This window comes from Somniosus microcephalus, chromosome 11 (assembly GCF_052327205.1).
Source record: "Somniosus microcephalus isolate GS21.2 chromosome 11, FLI_Smic_1.0, whole genome shotgun sequence".
Taxonomy (NCBI): Eukaryota; Metazoa; Chordata; class Chondrichthyes; order Squaliformes; family Somniosidae; genus Somniosus; species Somniosus microcephalus.
The window spans coordinates 227,579,543-227,604,419 of record NC_140997.1 but is presented as its reverse complement, the minus strand read 5'-3'; the positions used below and the strand labels follow the sequence as shown (position 1 = coordinate 227,604,419).

Here is a 24,877-nt window from a genome sequence, read left to right as displayed (position 1 = left end):
CCCTGTCCTCACTCTATATCTGCCCTACTTTCAGTAGGAGTCAGTGTATTGCAGGAACTGTGATGGATTTTTTGTTGTTTTTCCATAGCCCACAGGGGTGCAGCCACCCTGTGCCAGATTGTCTAACTCAACACAGGCTGGGATAGAACCAGGGGCCTTCTGGCCTGTACTGCCCAGTACTACACCAGGCAGTGCCCTTTAACCAATGGATCACCCAGGACCCTTGCATGGAAAAGGCTAACTGATCAGGAGCAGCGGATTTAAAAATATACCAGTGCTACCACTGACGGAGCTGTACCCCAACACGAGAGATAAAAGTCAAAGAAAACTGGGGGGGGGGGGCGGGGAATGTACTTTCCAAACAAGCTACGCCCCCAGAAAGAAACTTAACTGGTTAAAAGATCGCTGTGAAATTGTTTTGGACTTCACATCCCTGGATATGTCCTGTCCCACCGGAAGGACAGACACACCAGGGGTGGTGGCACAATGGTATACGGGAGGGAGGGAGTGGCCCTGGGAGTCCTCAACATTGACTCCAGACCCCATGAAGTCTCATGGCTTCAGGTCAAGCACGGGCAAGGACACCTTCTGCTGATTACCACCTAGCGCCCTCCCTCAGCTGATGAATCAGTACTCCTCCATGTTGAACACCACTTGGAAGAAGCACTGAGGGAAGCAAGGACACAGAATGTACTCTGGGTGGGGGACTTCACTGTCCATCACCAAGAGTGGTTCAGTAGCACCACTACTGACCAAGCTGGCCGAGTCCTGAAGGACTGCGGCAGGTGATGAGAGAACCAACACGAGGTAAAAACCTACTTGACCTCGTCCTCACCAATCTACCTGTCGCAGATGCATCTGTTCATGACAGCATTAGTAGCAGTGACCACCGCCCAGTCATTGTGGAGATGGAATCTCATTTTCACACGGAGGACACCCTCCATTGTATTGATTGGCACTACCACCGTTCTAAATGGGATAGATTCAGAACAAATCTAGCAGCTCAAAACTGAGGAGCTGTGAGCCGTCAGCAGCAGCAGAATTGTATTCCACATGAGTGCAAAAGACAAGGCTGAAGCGTTTACAACCATCTTCTGCCAGAAGTGCTGAGTGGATAACCCATATCGGCCTCCTCCTGATGTCCCCACCATCACAGTAGACAGTCCTCAGCCAATTCGATTCACTCCACGTGATATCAAGAAACGGCTGAGCGCACTGGATACAGCAAAGGCTGTGGGCCCTGACAACATCCCAGCTGTCATGCTGAAGACTTGTGCTCCAGAACTAGCCGTGCCACTAGCCAAGCTGTTCCAATACAGCTACAACACTGGCATCTACCCGTCCATGCCCGAATGCAGCAAGACCTGGATGACATTCAGGCTTCGGCTGATAAGTGGCAAGTAACATTTGCGCCACTCAAGTGCCAGGCAATGACTATCTCCAACAAGTGAGAGTCTAACCACCTCCCCTTGACATCCAGCGACAGTACCATCGCTGAATCCCCCACCATCAACATCCGGGGGGTCACCATTGACCAGAAACTTAACTGGACCAGCCGCATAAATACTGTGGCAACAAGAGCGGGTCAGAGGCTGGGTAATCTGTGGTGAGTGTCTCACCTCCTGACTCCCCAAAGCCTTTCCACCATTTACAAGGCACAAGTCAGGAGTGTGATGGAACACTCTCCACTTGCCTGGATGAGCGCAGCTCCAACAACATTCAAGAAGCTCGACACCATCCAGGACAAAGCAGCCCGCTTGATTGGCACCCCATCCACCACCTTAAACATTCACTCCCTCCACCACCGGCGTACCGTGGCTGCAGTGTGTACCATCTACAAGATGCACTGCAGCAACTCACCAAGGCTTCTTCAGCAGCACGTCCCAAACCCGCGAACTCTTCCACCTAGAAGGACAAGGGCAGCAGGTGCATGGGAACACCATCACCTCCAAGTTCCCCTCCAAGTCACACACCATCCTGACTTAGAAGTATATCGTCGATCCTTCATTGTCGCTGGGTCAAAATCCTGGAACTCCCTCCCTAACAGCACTGTGGGAGTACCTTCACCACACGGACTGCAATGTGGTTGACTCTTAACTGCCCGCTGAAATGGCCTAGCAAGCCACTCAGTTGTATTCACCACCACCATCTCGAGGGCAATTAGGGATGGGCAATAAAGGCTGGCCTTGTCAGCGATGCCCAAATCCAAGGAACAAATTTAAAAAAAGCTCAAAGTGCAACATAACTGAAGTCAAAACCAGCCGCAGCTCATGGTTTTCTAGCTGAACCTGACCAATTGCAACCTTAGTGTCGTATCTGATTCTGAGATGAGCTTCCGACCACATATCCGTGCCATCACCAAGACCGCCTACTTCCACCTCCGGAACATCAGACAATGTTTAAGTAACATCCAAAACTTTTTCATTTAAAAAGTTTGAAAAAGGTCAAAAGTTTTCAGGGGCGATCTTCACAACAGTTGAACCGGATTACAGAATTGATGATTATTTTTTCCAATTCATTCTCGGAATGTGGGCGTTCCTGGCAGGGATGGCATTTATTGCCCCTCCCCAGTTGCCCTGAGAATGTGGCGGTGGGCCTGGTCTTTGAACCGCTGCTCCCACAATGCACAATTACTGGTTGTTCCTCTCCCCTTCCCCTCCCCCCTTCCTTCCTGCAACCCCCCCCCCCCTTCATTTTGTTTAATCCTGTAAAAGGTGCTCACCTAGCTTCAGTTTCCATTGCTAACAGAAGATCCATACCTCAGAATCAGACAGCACAGAAGGAGGCCATTCAGCCCATCGTGCCTGTGCCGGCTCTCTGAAACAGCTCTCCAATTAGTCCCACTGCCCCCCTGTTACTTCCCCATAACCCTGCAAATTTTTCCTTTTCAAGTTATATATTCAATTCCCCTTTGAAAGTTACTACTGAATCTGCTTCCACCGCCCTTTCAGGCAGCGTGTTCCAGAATGTAACAACTTGGTGCGTAAAAAACAATTCTCATCTCCCTTCTGATTCATCTGCTAATTAAGTTGAAACATCAGTCTGCCTTTTATCTTGTCGGGTGCTGTGCAGTCCCAGCATCTTCTGATTTTAGTTCGGGAGTCCTTTCAAACGTTGTTACCGCCTGCTAATAAACTCTTAACACTAACCTGCTGGTAACGATGATGACATCCTCAGCGACAGTAGCCATCTCTTTGATTGTCAGGTAGCACATCCTCCGTAGAGTGGGCTGATCGAGACAGCAAGAAAAAAAACGTGGGTCACTCCTTGATAGTTTGTGCCGGCAAGTTCCAGCAATAAATCACTTGGCAATTTGCGCGTGAAAATTATTCAGCAGTGGGGCTTTTTCATTGAACTGATTTTGAAAATTTGATCTTGGACAAGGAAGGTTTGCATTTATTTAGCACCCTATTAGGAAGCAATTCACGTACAATAAATTACTTTGCGCCACAGTGACTATTATGTGGCCAAACACAGCAGTAATTCTGCACGTTGCAAGATCCCACATTGAGATAAATGACAGGTCATGGGGGTTGGCTGACACAGGTGTACAAAATTATGAGGGGCATAGATAGGGTAGATAGAAAGGAACTTTTCCCCTCAGTAGAGGGGTCAATAACCAGGGGGCATAGCTTCAAGATAAGGGGCAGGAGGTTTAGAGGGGATTTGAGGAAAAACTTTGTCACCCAGAGGGTGGTTGGAATCTGGAACTCACTGCCTGAAAGGGTGGTAGAGGCAGGAACCCTCACAACATTCAAGAATGATTGAGACGAGCACTTGAAACGCCATAGCATACAAGGCTACAGACCAAGTGCTGGAAAATGGGAATAGAATAGACAGGGCTTGATGGCCGGCGCGGACACGATGGGCCGAAGGGCCTCTTTCTGTGCTCTATGACTCTATAACCCAGAATAAGGCACTTACCACCCTGATTAGGCAGAGTCGACATGGTTTTATGAAAGGGAAATCGTGTTTCAGAAATGTATTCGAGTTTTTTGAGGATGTAATTAGCAGGGTAGATAAAGGGGAACCAGTGGATGTAGTATATTTGGATTTCCAAAAGGCATTCAATAAGGTGCCACATAAAGGTTATTTCACAAGATTAGGGCTCATGGGGTTGGGGGTAATATATTAGCATGGATGGATAGAGGATTGGTTAATGGACAGAAAAGAGAGATGGGATAAACGGGTCTTTTTCAGGTTGGCAGGCTGTAACTAGTGGGGTGCCGCAAGGATCAGTGTTGGTGCCTCAGCTATTTACAATCTATATTAATGACCTAGATGAAGGGACCGAGTGTAATGTATCCAAGTTTGCTGATGATACAAAGCTAGGTGGGACAGTAAGCTGTGAGGAGAACAGAGTCTGCAAAGGGATATAGATAGACTGAGTGAGTGGGCAGTAAGGTGGCAGATGGAGTATAATGTAGGGAAATGTGAGGTTATTCACTTTGGTAGTAAGAATAGAAAAACAGATTATTTTTTAAATGGTGAGAAACTTTCAAATGTTGGTGTTCAGAGAGATTTGGGTGTCCTCGTGCAAGAAACACAGAAAGCTACCATGCAGGTACAGCAAGCAATAAGGAAGGCAAATGGCATGTTGGCCTTTATTGCAAGGGGGTTGGAGTATAAGAGTAAGGAAGTCTTGCTACAATTGTACAGGGCCTTGGTGAGACCACACCTGGAGTACTGGGCACAGTTTTGGTCTCCTTATCTAAGGAAGGATATACTTGACTTGGAGGCGGTGCAACGAAGGTTCACTAGATTGATTCCTGGGATGAGGGGGCTGTCCTATGAGGAGAGATTGTGTAGATTGGGCCTATACTCTCTGGAGTTTAGAAGAATGAGGGGTGATCTCATTGAAACATACAAGATTCTGAAGGGGATTGACAGGGTAGATGCTGAGAGGTTGTTTCCCCTGGCTGGAGAGTCTAGAACTAGGGGGCATTGTCTCAGGATAAGGAGTCGGCCATTTAAGACTGAGATGAGGAGGAACTGCTTCACTTAGAGGGTTGTGAATCTTTGGAATTCTCTGCCCCAGAGGGCTGTGAATGCTCAGTCGTTGAGTATATTGAAGACTGAGATAGATTTTTGGACTCTTCAAGGTATTCAAGCCAGCCTTCTATCTGCAAGATTGTTAGAAGTGCAACCCATTCATCGCACAGAAGCTGGGGTTTCAGAACTGCACTTGCCTGAAACTTTCTATTGCTTGCGAGCTTGTGCCTTGACCCCTATTGCTGTCGGCGAGCTGCCACCGAGGTAAAAACAGGGTGAAGGCCAGGCACTTACATGCACAAACAAGAATCGCTGGCCGAAAAAAGACCACGGTCCGTCTAGTTCGCCTTCTACCATCCCAGTAGTCGCACGATACGACGATAATGAAGTTGTTGACTAATCACAGCAATCAATCTCCATCAATCAGTCTACAACAGATCCAGACACGATGCGAGGAAAACCCCCAGTGGTGGTGACCATGAAACTACCGGATTGTCGTAATAACCCATCTGGTTCACTAATGTCCTTTAGGGAAGGGAATCTGCCACCCTTACCCAGTCTGGCCTACATATGACTCCAGACCCACCGCAATGTGGTTGACTCTTAACTGCCCTCTGAAATGGCCGAGCAAGCCACTCAGTTGTATTTACCACCACCTTCTCGAGGGCAATTAAGGATGGGCAATAAATGCTGGCCTTGCCAGCGACGCCTACATCCCGTGAATGAAACAAAAATTAAATAGGAGGACTACACTGCCAGACAATTCATTAAATTGACTTTTGGATTTCATTAAAGGACGTTATGAAAATCTAATGCTCAATGTGTGAACGACCAGTGTTGTCACTATGATTTCTGGAAAGGGTATGGGTGGGTATCTGAAACGTTCGTACGATGCCCACGTGAAGTGTGAGAAACACAGCGCAACAGAATGCTCGATTTTGCCTTCCCATTGGGCTGTGCCTGGGAAGGGCACTTTGAACTGTGTAACACTAGGGGTGAAGTACTGGTTGGCAGGGTCGACTTGAGATGATGAACTGGTGGCAGGGTCGACTCGAGGTGATGAATGAAGAGCATCGCACGTGAAACACGTTGGCACGTTAACGCGTTCAGTTTAAGCGTGATTATTTTTCCCTGGAGTGCACTGGTACCGATTCGCTAGTCACAAGACTGACACACACTCTAAAGTTGCACAGCGTTTTTGTACTAACCAGTTATTAACACTTACATCATTTGACTGGAAGAGTTTGGTCATGGCAAAGAATGCCTCTGTAGCCTCCATTGAGCCAAAGTGCTCCCCCTATATAGAACATAAAAACACTAGGTTACTTTGTCCATTAACAGATCAGCCAACAATAAGACCATTAGTCGAACTTACACATTCTCGGGTCATAGCACAAGACACAATAGGTTATACATTTTACAGATATATACATCGAGGGTCTTGCACAGTTGGGTGGCATTCCTCGCCAATGGGGCCCGAGCTCAAGCAAGAAACTCACTGGGTGCCAGTGCCGGGCCTGAGGGTGCACGGTCCCGGTGAGAGATTAGGAGAGTAGTGGGTGTTGGGAGCTCTCGTTCGTGAGCAGTCCCTCGCTCATTTTGGGTTGGGGGGGGGGGGGGGGGAAAAAAGAGCATCTTGTGTGGGAGCTTGATCAGTGGCAATGGGGACCTACATGTCCCTGCGCTTGCACGCCTCCAGTGAGTGCATCACTTGCTCTGATCAGCAAACATCCCTTTTAGGTGTTCTGAACTTCTAATAATTGCCTTAAAGTACATATATACATACATACATATATACACATACATATATACATACACACATATACACACACACACATATACACACACAGTAAAGATATCTTTGCTTGGATCTAATAGCAGGGACGTACAGCAGTACAACAGTGGGGTCTTGATGTATAGATCTTATTTCAATCTATCAAAGCATCAGTCTGGTCCCAACCCCTATGATAAAGCCGTGTTGAATTTTGCTCTGATATACACGTCGGAGAGGTTTTGTGACTCAGTCCCGCTCACTGGTCTCTCTAGCTGATCTCCCGTTCCCCCCCCCCCACCCCCCAACTTGCTGCACATGCCTGCACTGTATTTCAAACCGGCCTGACTTGGTCATTATGACTTCTGTGGTACCTCTGCCCACCCCCAGCATCAAAGCCTGACATTGCCTACACCGCTGAGCCTGCTGTATGCAGACAGATTAAATCAATGACAGATTTTTTTTTTTTTTTTTTTTTTATAAACGGTGCCAGAGAATAACATGGGGAAGTGGCTATTATAGAATTGCTAGTGGGAGACCCAAGTCAGTTTTAAACACGGGGCAGATATCCTTTCAATATATCAAGACTCCACTACAGAAAAATCCTTGCACAACTACTCAGCGACACGTTGCATTCTTCTGCAATGCAAGCAGCCCCAATTATCACATCAAAAGATTGGGAATGTATGAACGCGCCTGTGCTATCTGTCTGCCTGCAGCAATTTTTTACTTGACGGAAGCACATTTTTCCACAGCGATGATTCAAAGGGAACAGAAGGAAGAAACACGTTCAATGCGAAGTGGGTTAGTACACTCTGCGTTCACCCCTGGGGGAAGAACCTCGGCTGGCAGGATGATTGTCCCCTTTGGTAACGAGGCTCCTACATAAAATGCAGCTTACTGCGAGAGTTCTGGCCAAGGGCCTCTGCCTGAAACAGCTACCGAACCTGCTGTGTACATAAAATGTCAGCCACGATCTTACTGAATGGCGGAACAGGCTCGAGGGGCTGAATGGCCCACTCCTGCTCCAATGTTCTGTTATTATTTCAAATTTCTAAGCATTTGCAGCTTTTCCTTTTTGCTTTCATGGGTTATCATCATAAAACACGCCCACAATGTGTCACTATGATAGTATTGCTGAGGATGGAAGTGGAAAGATATATCGGATAAATAAATACGAGAGACAGCAAACAACTGCAAACCCTAGCCGTTTAAGAATTTTACTCCTTTTCATTTCCTGCTGCTCGAACTAGGATCTTTCTGCTAACACAGTGCTGGTTTTCAGCCAGCAGCAGGCGGTGTTGCACTAGGAACTATTTGTAAAAACTCCTACACTGCATTTGCTGCAGTCGCCAGCCTGGTCTCTTAAAAAGGACAGAAAATGAGAAGTCTATTCATGGTGCACCAGCACCATCTGTTGGCGATAACGTGGTACTACATCAGAAACAAAATAAATAGGGTAATGGTCCCTGAGCGGCGAGGGGGCATTTAGCATATTCTCTCATAGAAACATAGAAGATAGGAGCAGGAGTAGGCCATTCGGCCCCTCGAGCCTGCTCCGCCATTCAATGCGATCATGGCTGATCATACAAATTCAGTACCCGGTCCCTGCTTTCTCCCCATATCCCTTGATCCCTTTAGCCTTAAGAAATATATCCAACTCCTTCTTGAATATATTTAATGAATTGGCCTCAACTGCCTTCTGTGGTAGAGAATTCCACAGGTTCACCACTCTCTGGGTGAAGAAATTCCTCCTTATCTCTGTCCTAAATGGCCTACCCCTTATCCTTAGACTGTGACCCCTGGTTCTGGGCTCCCCCGCCGTCGGGAACATCCTTCCTGCATCTAGTCTGTCTAGTCCTGTTAGAATTTTATAAGTTTCAATGAGATCCCCTCTCATTCTTCTAAACTCCAGCGAGTACAAGCCCCCCCACACATCTCTAAATGCAACACAGTCATGGAGACTCATGGTTAATATGTCCAGTCACTGCAAACAAGAGCAGCAATCAATAAATCAAATAGAATACTGAACTAGATCATCAAATCTGTGGAGTACAGGGCCGAATGGCCCGTTTCTGGGTTGTAAATACTTTGTAATACAAGTCGGTTATGGCCCCTTCGCCTAGACACCCCGCCAGCAGAGACAGTTTCTCTCCATCTACCCTATCGATTCCTTTCAAAACATCAAATCACCCCTTAACCTTCTCTATTATGAACAGAGGGACCTGGGGGTATATGTGCACCAATCGTTGAAGGTGGCAGAGCAGGTTGAGAAAGTGTTTAAAAAAGCAAAAAGGGTCCTGGGCTTCATAAATAGAGGTATAGAGTACAAAAGTAAGGAAATGATGAAGAAACGGCAAAAAACACTGGTTCAGCCTCAACTGGAGTACTGTGTCCAGCTCTGGGCACCGCACTTTAGGAAGGATGTGAAGGCCTTAGAGAGGGTGCAGAAAAGATTTACAAGAATGGTTCCAGGAATGAGGGACTTCAGTTACGTGGATAGACTGGAGAAGCTGGGGTTGTTCTCCTTGGAGCAGAGAAGGTTGAGAGGAGATTTGATAGAGGTGTTCAAAATCATGAGGGGTCTAGACAGAGTAGATAGAGAGAAACTGTTCCCATTGGCGGAAGGTTCAAGAACCAGAGGACACAGATTTAAGGTGATTGGCAGAAGAACCAAAGGCGACATGAGGAAAAACTTTTTTACGCAGCGAGTGGTGAGGATCTGGAATGCACTGCCTGAGAGGGTGGTGGAGGCAGATTCAATCGTGGCTTTCAAAAGGGAATTGGAGAAGTACCTGAAGGGAAAAAAATGTGCTGGGCTACAGGGAAAGGGCGGGGGAGTGGGACTAGCTGAAGTACACTTGCAGCGAGCCGGCACGGGCTCGACGGGCCGAATGGCCTCCTTCTGTGCTGTAACCATTCCATGATTCCTGGGAATACAAGCCTAGTTTATGTACTAGGGAGTTGTTGAGGCGAACAGCATAGATGCATTTAAAGGGAAGCTAGATAAACACAAGAGGGAGAAAGGAACAGAAGGATATGCTGCTAGGGTAAGATGAAGTAGGGGGAGAGGAGGTTAATGTAGAGCATAAACGCCAGCACGGGCCAGTTGGGCCGAATGGCCTGTTTCTGTGCTGTAGATTCTGTCACTACAATCTCCTAGAGGTATTTTTAAGCTGCAGGGACAATTTCAGGAGAACGCCACTATACCGGCCACTGTTCCCATCCACACCCAGCGCCGTCCCCCTATCAGACAGCAGCAGATCTGGTGGCAGCTCAGTACGTGCCCTGTAAAAGCAGGTTTCTATCGGTGTCAGAACCAGGGAAGTCGAGTTCTGACTGCAGTCAATGACCAGGGACCTGCGTTTTCTGTCAACTACAGTTTTTAAAAACACAAAAGCCCCCTCGGAGTTTCCCCCATTCACAGAAACTAATGGTTTCTTCAGTAATTTCAGGGGTTTGTCTCCACTACACCCCCCCCACATAATGTTTCAGCACTCTCGATGGCCAAGCTTCCCGACATCGATTCTGAACGCGTCCTTCAGGCTGACGACATCAATTACAAATTGCTCGCAGGATTGAAAGTACAGTTCAAAGAACTTGTTGTTCGCCTGTTCACGGTTATTTCTCAAAAAGCTTGGAAGAGCAGCCCAACCTGGTTGATCAGGTACAGGATCTTGGTCAAAATATGAGCACATTTCCGAGGATTGATGGGCGTTTCATTAAACACTCGAGCCTGAGGAGAGAAAACAGCAAAAACAAAAAAAGTGTTTGTGTCGTATCATAAACAATCTTAGCAAAACTATCGGAAAGAGCACAAGGAAAGTCAGGGATGAGAAAGGCCATTCAGTCCATCGAATCTCTAGTATATTAACTGTCTGATCAGAACATCTAATTCAGTTACTAAAGCAAAATACTGCGGATGCTGGAAATCTGAATGCAATACTGGAAACACTCAACAGGTCAGGCAGCATCTGTGGAAAGAGAAACAAAGCTAACGTTCCAGGTCGATGACCTGTCGTCAGAGGCTGCCTGACCTGCTGAGTATATCCAGCATTTTCTGTTCTTCTATCTAATTCAGTTCCCTGCACAAATTCAATTCCATTCATGGCATACTTGGGTTGCCTCTTTTTTGGAATGCAACACATGGCTGCTCTGATTATAACAGGCATTGTCTATGGTCTCATAAAAGATTCTGAATCAACTGGGTGAGGCTAGACAAAAGCAACAGGGTAAATCATTTCAGTAAGTAAACGGAAGAATGCAGCACTTCATATCAACATGCTGTTGGCCTCCCTTTGGAGCGATTCAATTAAAACCGCACACACAGGCACATGCACCCGCTTTAAGTTAACTTACTGTTCATTCTCTCTAGAAGAGGGTGAGGGGTGGCCTAATAGAGGTCTTTAAGTTTACAGGAAACTTTGTGATATCCGGCACCGACGGGACCGAGCTGTTGCCGATCTATCAAAACTGCTGGACATACAAAGTTAATGTTGAAGCATACGGAGGTTTTCATCTCCGTATCTGACAACAAACACTGTTGCTTAGCAACAGCTTCTAAACAGTCGGCTGCAGCTGCAAGCGTCTCTAGCTGAAGCTGTTGCTATAGCTACAGACCTTGCAGTGCCTGACTGGGGGAAAAAAAGCAACGAGAACTTAAAAAACGGCTCCTGATTTTTGCCGTTAGATCGAGTATTCCGGACATATAACCTCCGGATAAACCAAAGTTTCCTGTATAAAGGGGTCTGATAGGGTAGACATAGAGAAAATGTTCCCACTTGTGGGGGAGTTCAAAATGAGGGGCTATAAATATGATAGTCACCAATAAATGCAATAAGGAATTTAGGAGAAACTTCTTTACCCAGAGAGTGGTGAGAATGTGGAACTCGCTACCACAGGGAGTGGTTGAGGAGAACAGCATAGATGTATTTAAGGGGAAGTTGGATAAACACAAGAGGGAGAAAGGAATGGAAAGACGCTGATAAGGTTAGATGAAATGGGGTGGGAGGAGGATTCTGTGGAGCATAAACACCGGCACGGACCAGTTGGGCCGAATGGCCTGTTTCTGTGCTGTACATTCGATGTAATTCTTTAGGTCCTCGACAGGATGTGCAGCCAGCTCGCCCCCGGGCCTCTAATCAAGTCAGCCTGTGGGCTCTTGCCATAAGTGGGGCTCAATGGAGATCCTTGACCTCTGTGAGCCATTATCCTCTGCTTATTTTACTCCCTGCTGTCACTCTAATCAAGCTTCAGTGGGAAGCCGGAAACCCGTGACGCTCATAACTGAAAGGAAAGGCAACCAGCTCGAGGCGTTCAGTTGTGAAAGGAGGTCTGAGCACAGCTTGAAGACCTCCAGCAATATGGATCTCCATTAATGGTCACCATGCCTCCAGAGATCCCTTTGTAGCAAGATGGCGCCAGCAATGCTGGCAGGACCAGACCTCTGATCCAGCGACACTCCTAGAACGTAAATCGCTTTGTGAGCTTCACAAGGGTAGTCGGGGTTGATGCAACCACCAAACTCCCCAGTCCTTTCCCTTCCCATTTGCCCCCATTCCCCCTCATCTCCTGAAGGCATTGACTTGTACTGGGATGTCAGAGAGAGGCGCAGAGAGGGGGGGGGGGGGGGGAAAGAGAGAGAGAGAGAGACCGAGGGGGGGGGGGGGGGGCGAGGCCGAGAAGGGGGGAGGGGCGAGGCTGAGAAGGGGGGAGGGGCGAGGCCGAGGGGGGGGGGGGGGCGAGAGAGGGAGAGAGAGAGACAAAGAGAGAGAGACACAGAGAGGGGGCGAGAGAGAGAGGCTCACAGACACACTCCAGCAGGGGTCACTGCAGTGCCCCGCAGTAGGGACTCCAGCTTATCTGTACCCTCCGTGGGTCAGTGGGGTGCTGCAACCAATGTGGCCTCCACTTGCTGATCTTTACAGGGGACTAGGAAACTGATACAATAGCACAGTACAGAGATCACTGCTCACCTCCTGCAGTACAGCACTCTTCTCCAGGTGCTGGAACGGGTTTGAGCCCCCACCTAGGGGGAAAAAAAAGAAGGTATGTAAAAACCATCAAGAGAAAACTCAGCAATGAACCAACAACATACAACAACATTTAAACAGTGCCTTAATACAGAAAACATCCCAAGACACTTTACAGGATAGTGACAAAATAGGAAGATAAGGGAATGGACACCGAGCCATGGAAGGAGATTAGAAGAGGTGCCTGAAAGCTTAGTCAAAGAGATGAATCTGGGGAATGTTTACATATTTAAACAATAGACATATATTTAGTCGGGCAAAGGGAGGGTCATGTACAAAAGATGCGGGGGTGGGGGGGAGGGACAAGGCTGCAGAGATAGAGCAGGGAAAGGCTGTGGAGGGAATTAAAGAAGAGCACTTTAAATTTAAGGCGTTGATGGCCTGGGAGCCAAATCAGATCAATGAGGGTGGGAATGTTGTGGGAGTGGGACTCAGTACGGGACAGGGCAGTACTTTGCACCGGTTGTTTACAGAGGCTGAAGGCCAGGGAGTGTACCACACTGCAGAAATCAAGTCTAGAGGTTCCAAACGTGCGGGGAAGGGTTTCAGCGGCAGAGGGGGTCAAGGTAGGGATGAAAGCAGCCAATGCTGAAGAGGTGGAACTGAGTAGTCTTGGTAATGAATGTGTTGGAGTTTGAAGCTCAGCTTAGGGTCAAATAGGACACCGAAGTTTCACAGGGCAAGGGAGGGGATGGGGTCAGTGGCAAGGGAGCCAAGTTTGTGGTGGGACAGAAATGTTGCCTTGAATTTTCCCGACGTTCAGTTGGAGAAAGTCGCGACTCATCTGTGCCTCGCTGTCAGATAGCTGCTCCATTACTAGATAAATTGCAAATCAGACACCAAGATCTGGTAGCAGCAGCAACTTGATATGTATGCAAATTAATCGGCCTACACATTTAAATGTTATATGTGGCTCTGAATCTCTAGTATGTGGTCGTAAAGACAACAGCCTGTCCAACAGTGCTGGCAGAAGGAAACTGGGAGACAGTATTAAGTGGCATGGATAAGGTGAACCCAAAATATTATTCTAGGTAGCTCAGGCCTGTAATACACAAATGATGTAAATTCAAATTAGTGAGAAGTACATTTTTTACAGTGCCTTTCATGACCGTAGGCTGTCCCAAAGCTCTTTACAGCCAATGAAGTACTTTTTGAAGTGTAGTCACTGTTGTAATGAAGGAAACGCAGCAGCCAATTTGCGCACAGCAAGCTCCCACAAACAGCAATGTGATAATGACCAGATTATCTGTTTTTAGTGATGCTGATTGAGGGATAAATATTGGCCCAGGACACCGGGGAATAGCTCCCCTGTTCTTCTTCAAAATAGTGTCGTGGAATTTTTTACGTCCACTTGAGAGCGCAGACGGGGCCTCGGTTTAACATCTCATCCGAAAGACGGCATCTCTGACAGTGCAGCACTCCCTCAGTACTGCACCGGAGTGTCAGCCTAGATTTTTGTGCTCAAGTCCCTGGAGTGGGACTTAAACCCCCAACCTTCTGACTCAGAGGCAGGAGAGCCACAGCTGACACTCTGAAAACTGATCAATTAAAAAAAACGTTCTCAAAGAGTGATAACCAGTTGGGATAATCTCCCAGGTAAGGCAGCAGAATGAAAGGGGAGTTCAAAATGCCATTCGAGGCTGGGCTGCAAAGTTGAGTACTAAACAGGGACGAGCTTGATGGGCCAACTTCGACTGTTCCTCTAATGCCACTTTCACACTCAGCCTGTTCATTTGAAGAAGTGAAGAAAAAGACTTGCATTTATACAGCACCTTTCACGACCTCAGGACATCCCAAAGCTCTTTAAAACCAATGAGGCACTTTTGAAATGCAGTCACTGTTGTAATGTAGGAAACGCGACAGCCAATTTGTGCACAGGAAGCTCCCACATACAGCAATGTGATCATGACTGGATAATCTGGTTTTTTTTGTGATGCTGATCGAAAGTGACTGGAGTTAGAATTCTTGTTTCTATTTCAGCAATGGGGATATGGGATGGGTAATTACTGCAGGAGATGGAAACTCGATAATCCAGTTTCACTAAAGGGTCCCCAGCAAACTCAACTATTCGCTCCACAGACGCTAGGGTCGCCAACCCGCCAGGATTTCCCCGGCGTCTCCAGGAATTAAAGATTAATCGCCAGGACACTGCTGTAAGCAAAAACACGGGAGAAAAATCATGGAGGGGTATTAAAAAAATTGCCTGTTTTTTAAATTTTCTTTGAACATTTTTGTTTATTAGCTATCACAATAGGAAAAAAGGCTGTTAGACTAACAGAATCATCCAATCGGAAGAGTCTATTCGTTTTCTGATTGGCGCGGAAAGGCAGTGCGCCAATGGACATGTCGGGCAACCAATGGCGTGTGTGGGGGGAGCGGGAGGCAGGGGGTCATGTGATGGAACCTCCAGGAGTATCTCCAACCAGAGTTGGCAACCCTAAGACAGGCGGTGTTGCAAGAGGTGGAAGATTCATAGAAACATAGAAGATCGGAGCAGGCCATTCGGTCCCTCGAGCCCGCTCCGCCATTCAATGCGATCATGGCTGATCATCCAAATTCAGTACCCTGTCCCTGCCTCATTGGAGTTCAGAAGAATGAGAGGCGATCTTATCGAAACATGTAAGATTGTGAGGGGGCTTGATCGGGTGGATGCGGTGAGGATGTTTCCACTGATGGGTGAGACTAGAACTAGGGGGCATAATCTTAGAATAAGGGGCTGCCCTTTCAAAACTGAGATGAGGAGAAACTTCTTCACTCAGAGGGTAGTAAATCTATGGAATTTGCTACCACAGAGAGCTGTGGAAGCTGCAACATTAAATAAATTTAAAACAGAGATAGACAGTTTCCTAGCAGAGGGCAGGGAAGTGGACATGAGTCTAGATTTGGATCAGCCATGATCCTATTGAATGGCGGAGCAGGCCCGAGGGGCCGTATGGCCTACTCCTGCTCCATGTTCTTATGTTCTTATCCCCATATCCCTTGATCCCTTTAGCCTTAAGAAATATATCCAACTCCTTGAATATATTTAATGAATTGGCCTCTACTGCCTTCTGTGGTAGAGAATTCCACAGGTTCACCACTCTCTGGGTGAAGAAATTCCTCCTCATCTCAGTCCTAAATGGCTTACCCCTTATCTTTAGACTGTGACCCCTGGTTCTGGACTCCCCAGCCATCAGAAACATCCTTCCTGCATCTAGTCTGTCTAGTTCTGTTAGAATTTTAAGTTTCAATGAGATCCCCTCTCATTCTTCTAAACTCTAGCAAATATAAGCCTAATCGACCCAATCTCTCTTCATACGTCATTCCTGCCATCCCAGGTATCAGTCTGGTGAATCTTCGCTGCACTCCCTCTATGACAAGAACATCCTTCCTCAGATAAGGCGACCAAAACTGCACACAATACTCAAGGTGTGGTCTCACCAAGGCCCTGTACAACTGCAGCAAGACTTCCTTGCTCCTGTACTCAAATCCTCTCGCTATGAAGGCCAACATATCATTTGCCTTCTTAACCGCCTGCTGCACCTGCATGCTTACCTTCAGCGACTGGTGCACAAGGACACCCAGGTCTCGTTGCACTTCCTCTTTTCCCAATCTATTGCCATTCAGATAATAATCGGTCTTCCTGTTTTTGCCAGATCTGGCTAGACCACATAAAGCACTATCGGGCCCCGCTTTCCTCTGCCAAAACTGCTCACTATTCCAGTATCATCCTGGAATGTAAAGACAACCCCCGGCTTCACTTCACTACAATCCGTCTTCTTAAACCCCTCTCCCCTGCCTCCTCCACCCTCACCTCCAACAGCAAGTGCAAGTAACTCAAGGACCTCTGTCACCGAGATCATCCGTTCAGCTCCCTCTGCCGCATCCCTCCCTTCCCCTAACCCACCAAGCCAAACTACCCCCAAGATTCTCCCCTGCCGTAGCCCTGAACTCGCATTTTTCTCTATGCCCTCTCTGAGCTAACCTTGTCCACAAGATCCACATCCTGCTCCCTCGACTCTATTCCCACCAAACTGCTGACCACCTAACTTCCTTTCCTGAAGTAGGATGAGGAGGGATAGCTTACCATGGTCACAGTCAGATAGGATGTAATTTGTGATATTAATAAGGGCTGTTTCAGTGCTGTGGCAGGGCAGAAACCTGATTGGAGGGGTTCAAACATGGAGTTGCGGGAACGATGGGCACAGATTTGGAAGGCGTCCACATGTTCAAAGACAACACCCAGCTCTACCTTGATACCACCCTTCAAATCTGATGTCATCACCCCACTCCTCAAAAAAAAACACCCTTGACCATTCCGTCCTTGCAAACGGCCGCCTCATCTCCAACCTCACTTTCCTCTCCAAAGTCTTTGAACATGAGGATTTGTCACGCTGCTTGTCTGACATCCGGTACTGGATCTGCAGAAATTTCCTCCAGCTAAATATGGGGAAGCCATTGTCTTCGGTCCCCGCCACAGACTCCGCTCCCTCGCCACAGACTCCATCCCCGAGTTAAGCTTCCGACCACACAGCCGCTCTATCACCAAGACCGCCATTCCACCTCTGCAACATCGCCCGTCTCCGCCCCTGCATCAGCTCATCTGCTGCTGAGACCCCCATCCATGCCTTTGTTACCTCTAGACTTGACTATTCCGATGTTCCCCTGGCCGGCCTCCCATCTTTCACCCTCCATAAACTTGAGCTCATCCAAAACTCTGCTGCCCGTATCCTAACTCGCACCAAGTCCCAGTTGCTAGGGCGAGGGATGGAGTCGGTGGCGAGGGAACAGAGTTTGTGGCGGGAACTGAAGACAATGGCTTCGGTCTTCCTAATATTTAGTTGGAAGAAATTTCTGCTCATCCGGTACTGGATGTCGGACAAGCAGTCTGACAATTTAGAGAGAGTGGAGGGGTCGAGAGAGGTGATGGTGAGGTAGAGCTGGGAGTCGTCAGCGTACATGTGGAACCTGACATTGTGTTTTCGGATGATGTTGTCGAGGAGCAGCACCTAGATGAGGAGCAGGAGAGGGCCAAGGATAGATCCTTGGGGAACTCCAGAGGTAACGGTGCGGGAGCGGGAAGAGAGCCATTGGAGGCGATTCTCTGTGGCTCGGTGTCAAATTTTGTTTGATAATCGCTCCTGTGAAGCATCATGGGACATTTTACTACGTTAAAGGCGCTATATAAATACAAGTTACTGTTGTTGACTGACCTGCCATGTTTAGTTCTGTAGGTCGGGCCTGACACCAAAACTTATTTGGAATTTTGTCCGGCGTTACGCTCCCTAAATGTTTCGAGCAATCACCAAAAACAATCTATGTCTGCAAGCGTAGAGACAAACTTGCAGAAATGATCATTTCAATGGCATGTAGCATTAGCTAACGGGTTTGACCTGATCATGTTGTCGGGCTCCCCGAGACACGAGTTTATTTCAGAGTGCGACAAGAGTTTCATCATAAAATTGCAATATTTGACTTAGCTACAATTTCGTCTGAACAAATCTGCATTTACATAGCATAAAAACACAAGAAAAATCTCAAGGATCTTGACAACCAATTGCAGTAGCAGAAACGAAGGTGGGAAGAGAGAGAACATAAGAAGTAAGAGCAGGAGTAGGCCATACGGCCCCTCGGGCCTGCTCCGCCATTCAATAGGATCATGGCTGATCCGAACCTAGACTCACGTCCACTTCCCTGCCCTCTCCCCGTAACCCCTAATTCCCTTATCTGCTAGGAAACTGTCTATCTCCGTTTTAAATGTATTTAATGTTGCAGCTTCCACAGCTCTCTGGGGTAGCAAATTCCATAGATTTACTGCCCTCTGAGTGAAGAAGTTTCTCCTCATCTCAGTTTTGAAAGGGCAGCCCCTTATTCTAAGATTATGCCCCCTAGTTCTAGTCTCACCCATCAGTGGAAACATCCTCACCGCATCCATCCGATCAAGCCCCCTCACAATCTTATATGTTTCGATAAGATCGCCTCTCATTCTTCTGAACTCCAATGAGTAGAGGCCCAACCTACTCAACCTTTCCTCATAAGTCAACCCCCTCATCTCTGGAATCAACCGAGTGAACCTTCTCTGAACTGCCTCGAGAGCAAGTATATCTTTTCTTAAATATGGAAACCAAAACTGCACGCAGTATTCCAGGTGTGGCCTCACCAATACCCTGTATAACTGAAGCAAGACTTCCCTGATTGGGAGATTGACTGAAAGCGTGGTGGAACAGAAGGCTTAAGAGGGTTTTCTAAAAATGTGGAGACAGAGATGGAGGCACACAGGGGTTCAGAGTTCCAGAGACTTGAGCACAGAAATCTCTGGTTGACTCTCCAGTGCCGTACTGAGGGAGGTGCCTTCTTTCGGATCCAACATTAAGCGGAGGGCCCTTCTTCTCTCTCTGGTGGGCGTAAAAGATCTCATGGCATTATTTCTAAGAGGGATTGGGAGCTATCGCCGGAGTCCTGGTCAATATTTATCCCTCAATCAGCATCACTAAAAAACAGATGATCTGGACATTATCACATTGCTGTTTGTGGGAGCTTGCTGTGCACAAATTGACTGCCGCGTTTCCTACATTACACCAGTGACTACATCTCAAAAAGTACTTCATTGGCTGTAAAGCACTTTGGGACATCCTGAGGTCATGAAAGGCGCTACAGAAATGCAAGTCTTTTTCTTTCCATATGGCTCAGTTACAAGCTGCTTTTACTGGTTAGGTGAATCCTACATTTCTTCAGTCCAATCGATAATCCATTATAACCTCTAGGTTACATTTTCTGCAGTATTGTGACACTGCTAACTTTTTGGAAAAGTAATCACTAAGGCTGGCAGATCAGACTGCAGAGGCATTTAGCCTGACACCTTGTCACCTGCTGAGTGCCTGATGAGGGCTTGTTCACTGGAGCATGGCCGTCTGGACATCAAGCATTCAGCCAATCAGAAAAATGCTTCTGCCAATACGGAGACTGAACTCACGATATTGCCACATTACTGATGTAAATGATCTTATTTCCGTCTTTTGGTTTCAATCATAGGCACTCGTAAACATGCTGCCACTTGCCAGGGTATGGCTGCACCGGTTTTGGCAGCTCTCTCACCCTTTTCATCTTGTGCAAGAATCGACAGCAAATATTGATGGGCTATTGAACCACAGAAGGCAGCAGAGCCAAACCCAGCCCCGTTCCCTCCTGACATGCACTTACAGCAGAAGTCCCTGGTGAATGATCAGGGCCAAAAATCTGGGCCTATTTTCCCCCTCCCAAGCCCACAGGCACTGAGACCAACAACAACTTGTATTTATATAGTGCCTTTAACGTAGTAAAACTTCCCACGGCGCTTCACAAAATTCGACACCAAGCCACATAAGAGGATAATAGGGCAGATGAGATAGGTTTTAAAGACCGTCTTCAAAGAGGAGATAAAGACCGTCTTCAAGGAGGAGAGATAGAGGGTTAGGGAGGGAATTCCCGAGCTTAGGACCTAGACAACGGAAGGCACGGCCGCCAATGGTGGAGTGATTAAACTCGGGAATGCTCGAGAGGCCAGAATTGGAGGTGTGCAGATATCTCGGAGGGTTCTAGGGCTGGAGAAGGTTACAGAGACCCGGGGGGGGGGGGGAGGGGCCCTGGAGGGATTTGAAAACAAGAATGAGAATTTTAAAATCGAGGCATTGCTTAACCGGGAGCCAATGTAGGTCAGCGAGCACAGGGGTGATGGGTGAACGGGACTTGGTACGAGTTAGGACACGGGCAGCCGAGTTTTGGATGACCTCAAGTTTACGGTATTGTATTTATGCACAAAAAAGTTGGTTTCACCCCATCAGCTCACTCACCACGGGTACATTTTTCGCTGAAAATGAACCCTAGTGTGCAAACAAAATACTGAACATCATACAGCTCACGAGGACCTCAAACTAGTGTTAGAAGGCTAGCAAGGACAAACATATATCAGGTAATATTGGACAGAGGCTGGGTAGGGGGAGGGGAAATATATAAAACAACAGGAAAACATGGCAGTACTGAAAGGGGGAAAAATGATAAACGCTGGAATGACCTCGCAGCATTGGAAAACGAAAAGGGGTGGTCAATCTATCTGCTGTAAATTTCCCGCACTTTTTAAATCTATGGATGCGTTTTATCTACAAACCCAAGAGAGATCCCATTGAGGAGAGAAAATGCTGGAACGTAAGAATTAGGAGCAGGAGTAGACCATACGGCCCCTCGAGCCTGCTCCGCCATTCAATAAGATCATGGCTGATCATCGACCTCAACTCCACTTTCCCGCCCAATCTCCATATCCCTCGATTCCCCAGAGTCCAAACATCTATCGATCTCTGTCTTGAATATACTCAACGATTCAGCATCCACAGCCCTCTAGGGAAGAGAATCCCAAAGATTCACAACCCCGAGTGAAGAAATTCCTCCTCTTCTCAGTCTTAAATGGCCGATCCCTTATCCTGAGACTATGCCCCCTAGTTCTGGACTCTCCAGCCAGGGGAAACAACCTCTCAGCATCTACCCTGTCAATCCCCCTCAGAATCTTATATATCTCAATGAGATCCCCTCTCATTCTTCTAAACTCCAGAGAGTATCGGCCCAATCTACTCAATCTCTCCTCACAGGACAACCCTCTCGACCCAGGAATCACAGAAATAACAGACCGCCCAGAGAGGCCGATAATGTCAGAATATTCAAGAAGGAACTGGATCGATATGTGGCAGAGAATGCAAGATGGAGCAGTGTGTGGTATTATTTGAACTTTCAGACCTGCCAAATGGACTGAGTGGTCTCTTCCAGTCCTGTCCAACAGTGGTTTTGAAATGTGCAAATATTAACATGCTCAGGGGGAACTCCTGCAAATCCTGTCACACGTCCAGAGACCCTCTACAAACACGGACAGACTTGCATCTTGGCCTAACCTATGAAAGGCAGTGCCCGCTGCTCAAACAAAAACAGTGCTCATCGTTACAAATTTGTTTTTATTAATTAGTATGCAGCAACAAAAATAACTCGTTAATAAGTCAACAAATACAGAAAAATATGAAAAGCTGATGCTCGACGGACAGAAATCTCATGATCTCTTGGGTCCTCTGCAATGCTCCCCCTGATTTTTTTTTGGGTGCGCGGTCCAGTCAAAATTTTCTGCAAAATCTCCCATTCAAAAGCTGGTACGCAGCCTGCACGGGACCTCCAGTCTGCTGCGCTGCTGGGCAGCATAGCGGGAACATTGGTCCTCTGTAATTACTCAAAAAGCCTAAGTGGCTTGCAAACCGATGCGGGGTGTCAGCCGCGGCAGTACTCTCGCCTCTGTCAGAAAGTTGTGGGTTCAAAGCCCCACTCTGAAAACATCAGGGCTTAATCTAAGCTGACACTTAGTACTGTAGTGCAGTACTGCGGGAGCACTGTGCTGTCGGAGGTGCCTCCTTGAGATGTTGAACTGAGGCCCCGTCTACCCTCTCAGGTGCACTATTTCGAAGAGCAGGGGAGTTCTCCCCGGTGTCCTGGCCAATATTTATCCCTCAAAATCAACATAAAAAAACCAGATGATCTGGTCATTATCACATTGCTGTTTGTGGGAGCTTGCTGTGCGCAAATTGGCTGCCGCGTTTCCCACATTACAGCAGTGACTGTAGTGTATGTGCCTTTAAGAGCCCCAGGTGTGCTGTGGTGCCGGTGATTGCCACTCAGGCTATATAAGCCTGTGTGTTGTGTATATCCATTAGAACCCCCCCCCCCAGACTTTGCTTAGTAAATACCTATGAACCAACTCCTGTCTTCAGTGTCTTATCAACACACGGACACTACAGTGGCGACGAAGTGGAAACGGACTTACCTGCAATTCGGCAGCACCTCAAGGGCATCGATTCCTCGGGCGTCCTGAAGACTCAAGGAATTGAGAGAAGCTGTGGTTTCACCAGCTGGCCAAGCTGGTGGCAGGTACTGCGCTAATCCTTCCTGGGCGTCAGGCTGGGGCTCCAGCGGCTGGCTCTACAGCTGAGACAGGCAGCGAAATCGGAGGCAAGCAATAACGGACTGGGAGGGAGCACTCGGGAGACGGCCGGCGCGGCAAGCAGGTCAGCGTTCAGACCTGGAGAGAAACTCCGGCGGGAACGAGTCTCCAACAATAAATAAAAAAATAAAACAAACGGAAACCGCAGTAAACAGCGTTGTCATCGGCAGCAGTGGCGGGAAAGCGCGGGAAGCGCCATATCTCTTCTACAGAAAAGAAAGAAAAGCGCGGGAAGCGCCATATCTTTTCTAAGATGCCTAATTTTGGCAATATTGATGTTTTTGATAACGAGATAGAGGATTGGACCACATATGTGGAAAGAGTGGAGGTATATTGCACCGCAAATGGAATAGAAGATGAAAAAAAAGCTTCAGTACTTCTGGATCTAATGGGCACAAAGACATACAAGCGGTTACGAAACTTAATCACTCCCGCCGAACCGATGGACAAGAATTTTAAGGAGATTGTTGATACCCTACACTGCCAATTCGAGGCAGGACTGGCAGATTCTCTGCGAGACAAATTCGTCTGCGATCCCCTAAGTGTAGAAACACAAAAAAAGCTATCTTCTGAGAAAAATTTAACACTGGACAAGGCTTTCAGTGCAATAGGAGCTGCAGAGATACAGCAAAGGCCACAGGACTTCGGCACCCATGAAATGACACGGGGTTTCGAGAGATGTTATCGCTGCGGCAGATCCACCCATGACCAGAGGGACTGCTGGTTCAAGGAAAAAGCATGCAGGCGATGCGGAAAGATGGGACACATTCCACGTGTGTGCCGATCTGAAAACAAAAAATCCACTAACAGGAAAAGAATCAATAAGGAAAAGCACAGAAAGGTACAAATGATGACGGACAGTAGCTCCGAAGACCAGAAGAGCGATAGCGACTCCGGGAACAAGAGACTAAGCTCTCTCAAATTACATAATGTAATTGCCAAAGAAGATTACCAGACCATTTGGGTTACCCTCACAATAGCAGGGTCCCCAGTTAAAATGGAGCTAGATACAGGATCAGCTCTGACCGTCATAAATCGACGGGATTACGAGCGGCTATTTCCGCATATACCTTTAAAAGACACATCCATTATCTTGAAAACATATACGGGGCAGAAAGTATACCCCAAAGGAAAAATAAAGTTGCCTGTTGTATACAACGGCAAGGAAATACAGAAGTTGTATTTATACATTCTACAAGATGGTGGTCCACCGCTGTTGGGACGTGAATGGATCAGAAAAATACGTTTAGACTGGCACTCCATTCAGGCACTGACGGTGACCAGTAAGGAAAAAAATGATGATGACGTCATACCTGAACGATTAAAAGACATCTTGGCCAACGCCAAGGAAGTGTTTCAAGAGAAACTAGGAACCTTGAAAGGCATCACCGCCTCAATAAAAGTGGAAGATGCAGCAATTCCCAAGTTTTTTAAGGCAAGACCGGTGCCATACGCAATTCGTCCAGCAGTCGAGGCAGAGCTGGAGAATTTGGAAAAGGCAGGCGTATTATCTAAAATAGATTGGAGCGAGTGGGCAACACCCATCGTCCCAGTCATGAAGAAAGCATTGAATAATGATAAATCTGAAGAACAGAGAAAAATTCGCATCTGTGGAGACTTCAAGGTGACTGTAAACCCGGTCCTTCACACGGTACAGTATCCTCTTCCGAGGATAGAAGATATTTTCGCCTCACTATCCGGAGGGAAACGTTTCACCAAAATTGACTTAGCACAGGCATATCTACAGATGGAGGTTGAAGAGGCCTCTAAAAAATCTCACGATAAATACACACAAAGGTCTGTACCAGTACAATCGACTGGTTTTCGGAGTAGCATCCGCTCCAGCTATCTGGCAAAGAGCTATGGAGCAAGTCCTCCAAGGGATTCCGGGGACTCAATGCTACCTAGACGACATCCTTGTAACAGGAGAAAACGACAACGAACACCTTGCCAATTTAGAGCAGGTGCTCACTAGGCTGAGAGAACGGGGCCTACGAGCAAATCGCCCCAAGTGCGAATTTTTCCAAAATCAAATATCATATTGTGGCCACATAATAAATAAGGAAGGGTTGCATAAGTCACCTGAAAAAATTGAGG

At 47.3% G+C, this 24,877-nt stretch overlaps 1 protein-coding gene across 2 annotated transcripts in view; it reads right to left on the bottom strand.

Annotated features, from left to right (window-relative positions):
* The window catches only part of LOC147111314 (coatomer subunit gamma-1), a 118,777-nt gene that overhangs the window by 68,561 nt on the left and 25,339 nt on the right, over positions 1–24,877 (bottom strand). For both annotated transcript variants that reach the window (XM_086002075.1, XM_086002074.1), the window contains exons 2-5: positions 12,739–12,791; positions 10,419–10,499; positions 6,218–6,289; positions 3,150–3,229 (exon numbers count right to left, since the gene is read on the bottom strand). In XM_086002075.1, the coding sequence (XP_085858201.1) occupies positions 3,150–3,229; positions 6,218–6,289; positions 10,419–10,499; positions 12,739–12,791 (286 nt within the window). The remainder of the gene's footprint in view (positions 1–3,149; positions 3,230–6,217; positions 6,290–10,418; positions 10,500–12,738; positions 12,792–24,877) is intronic.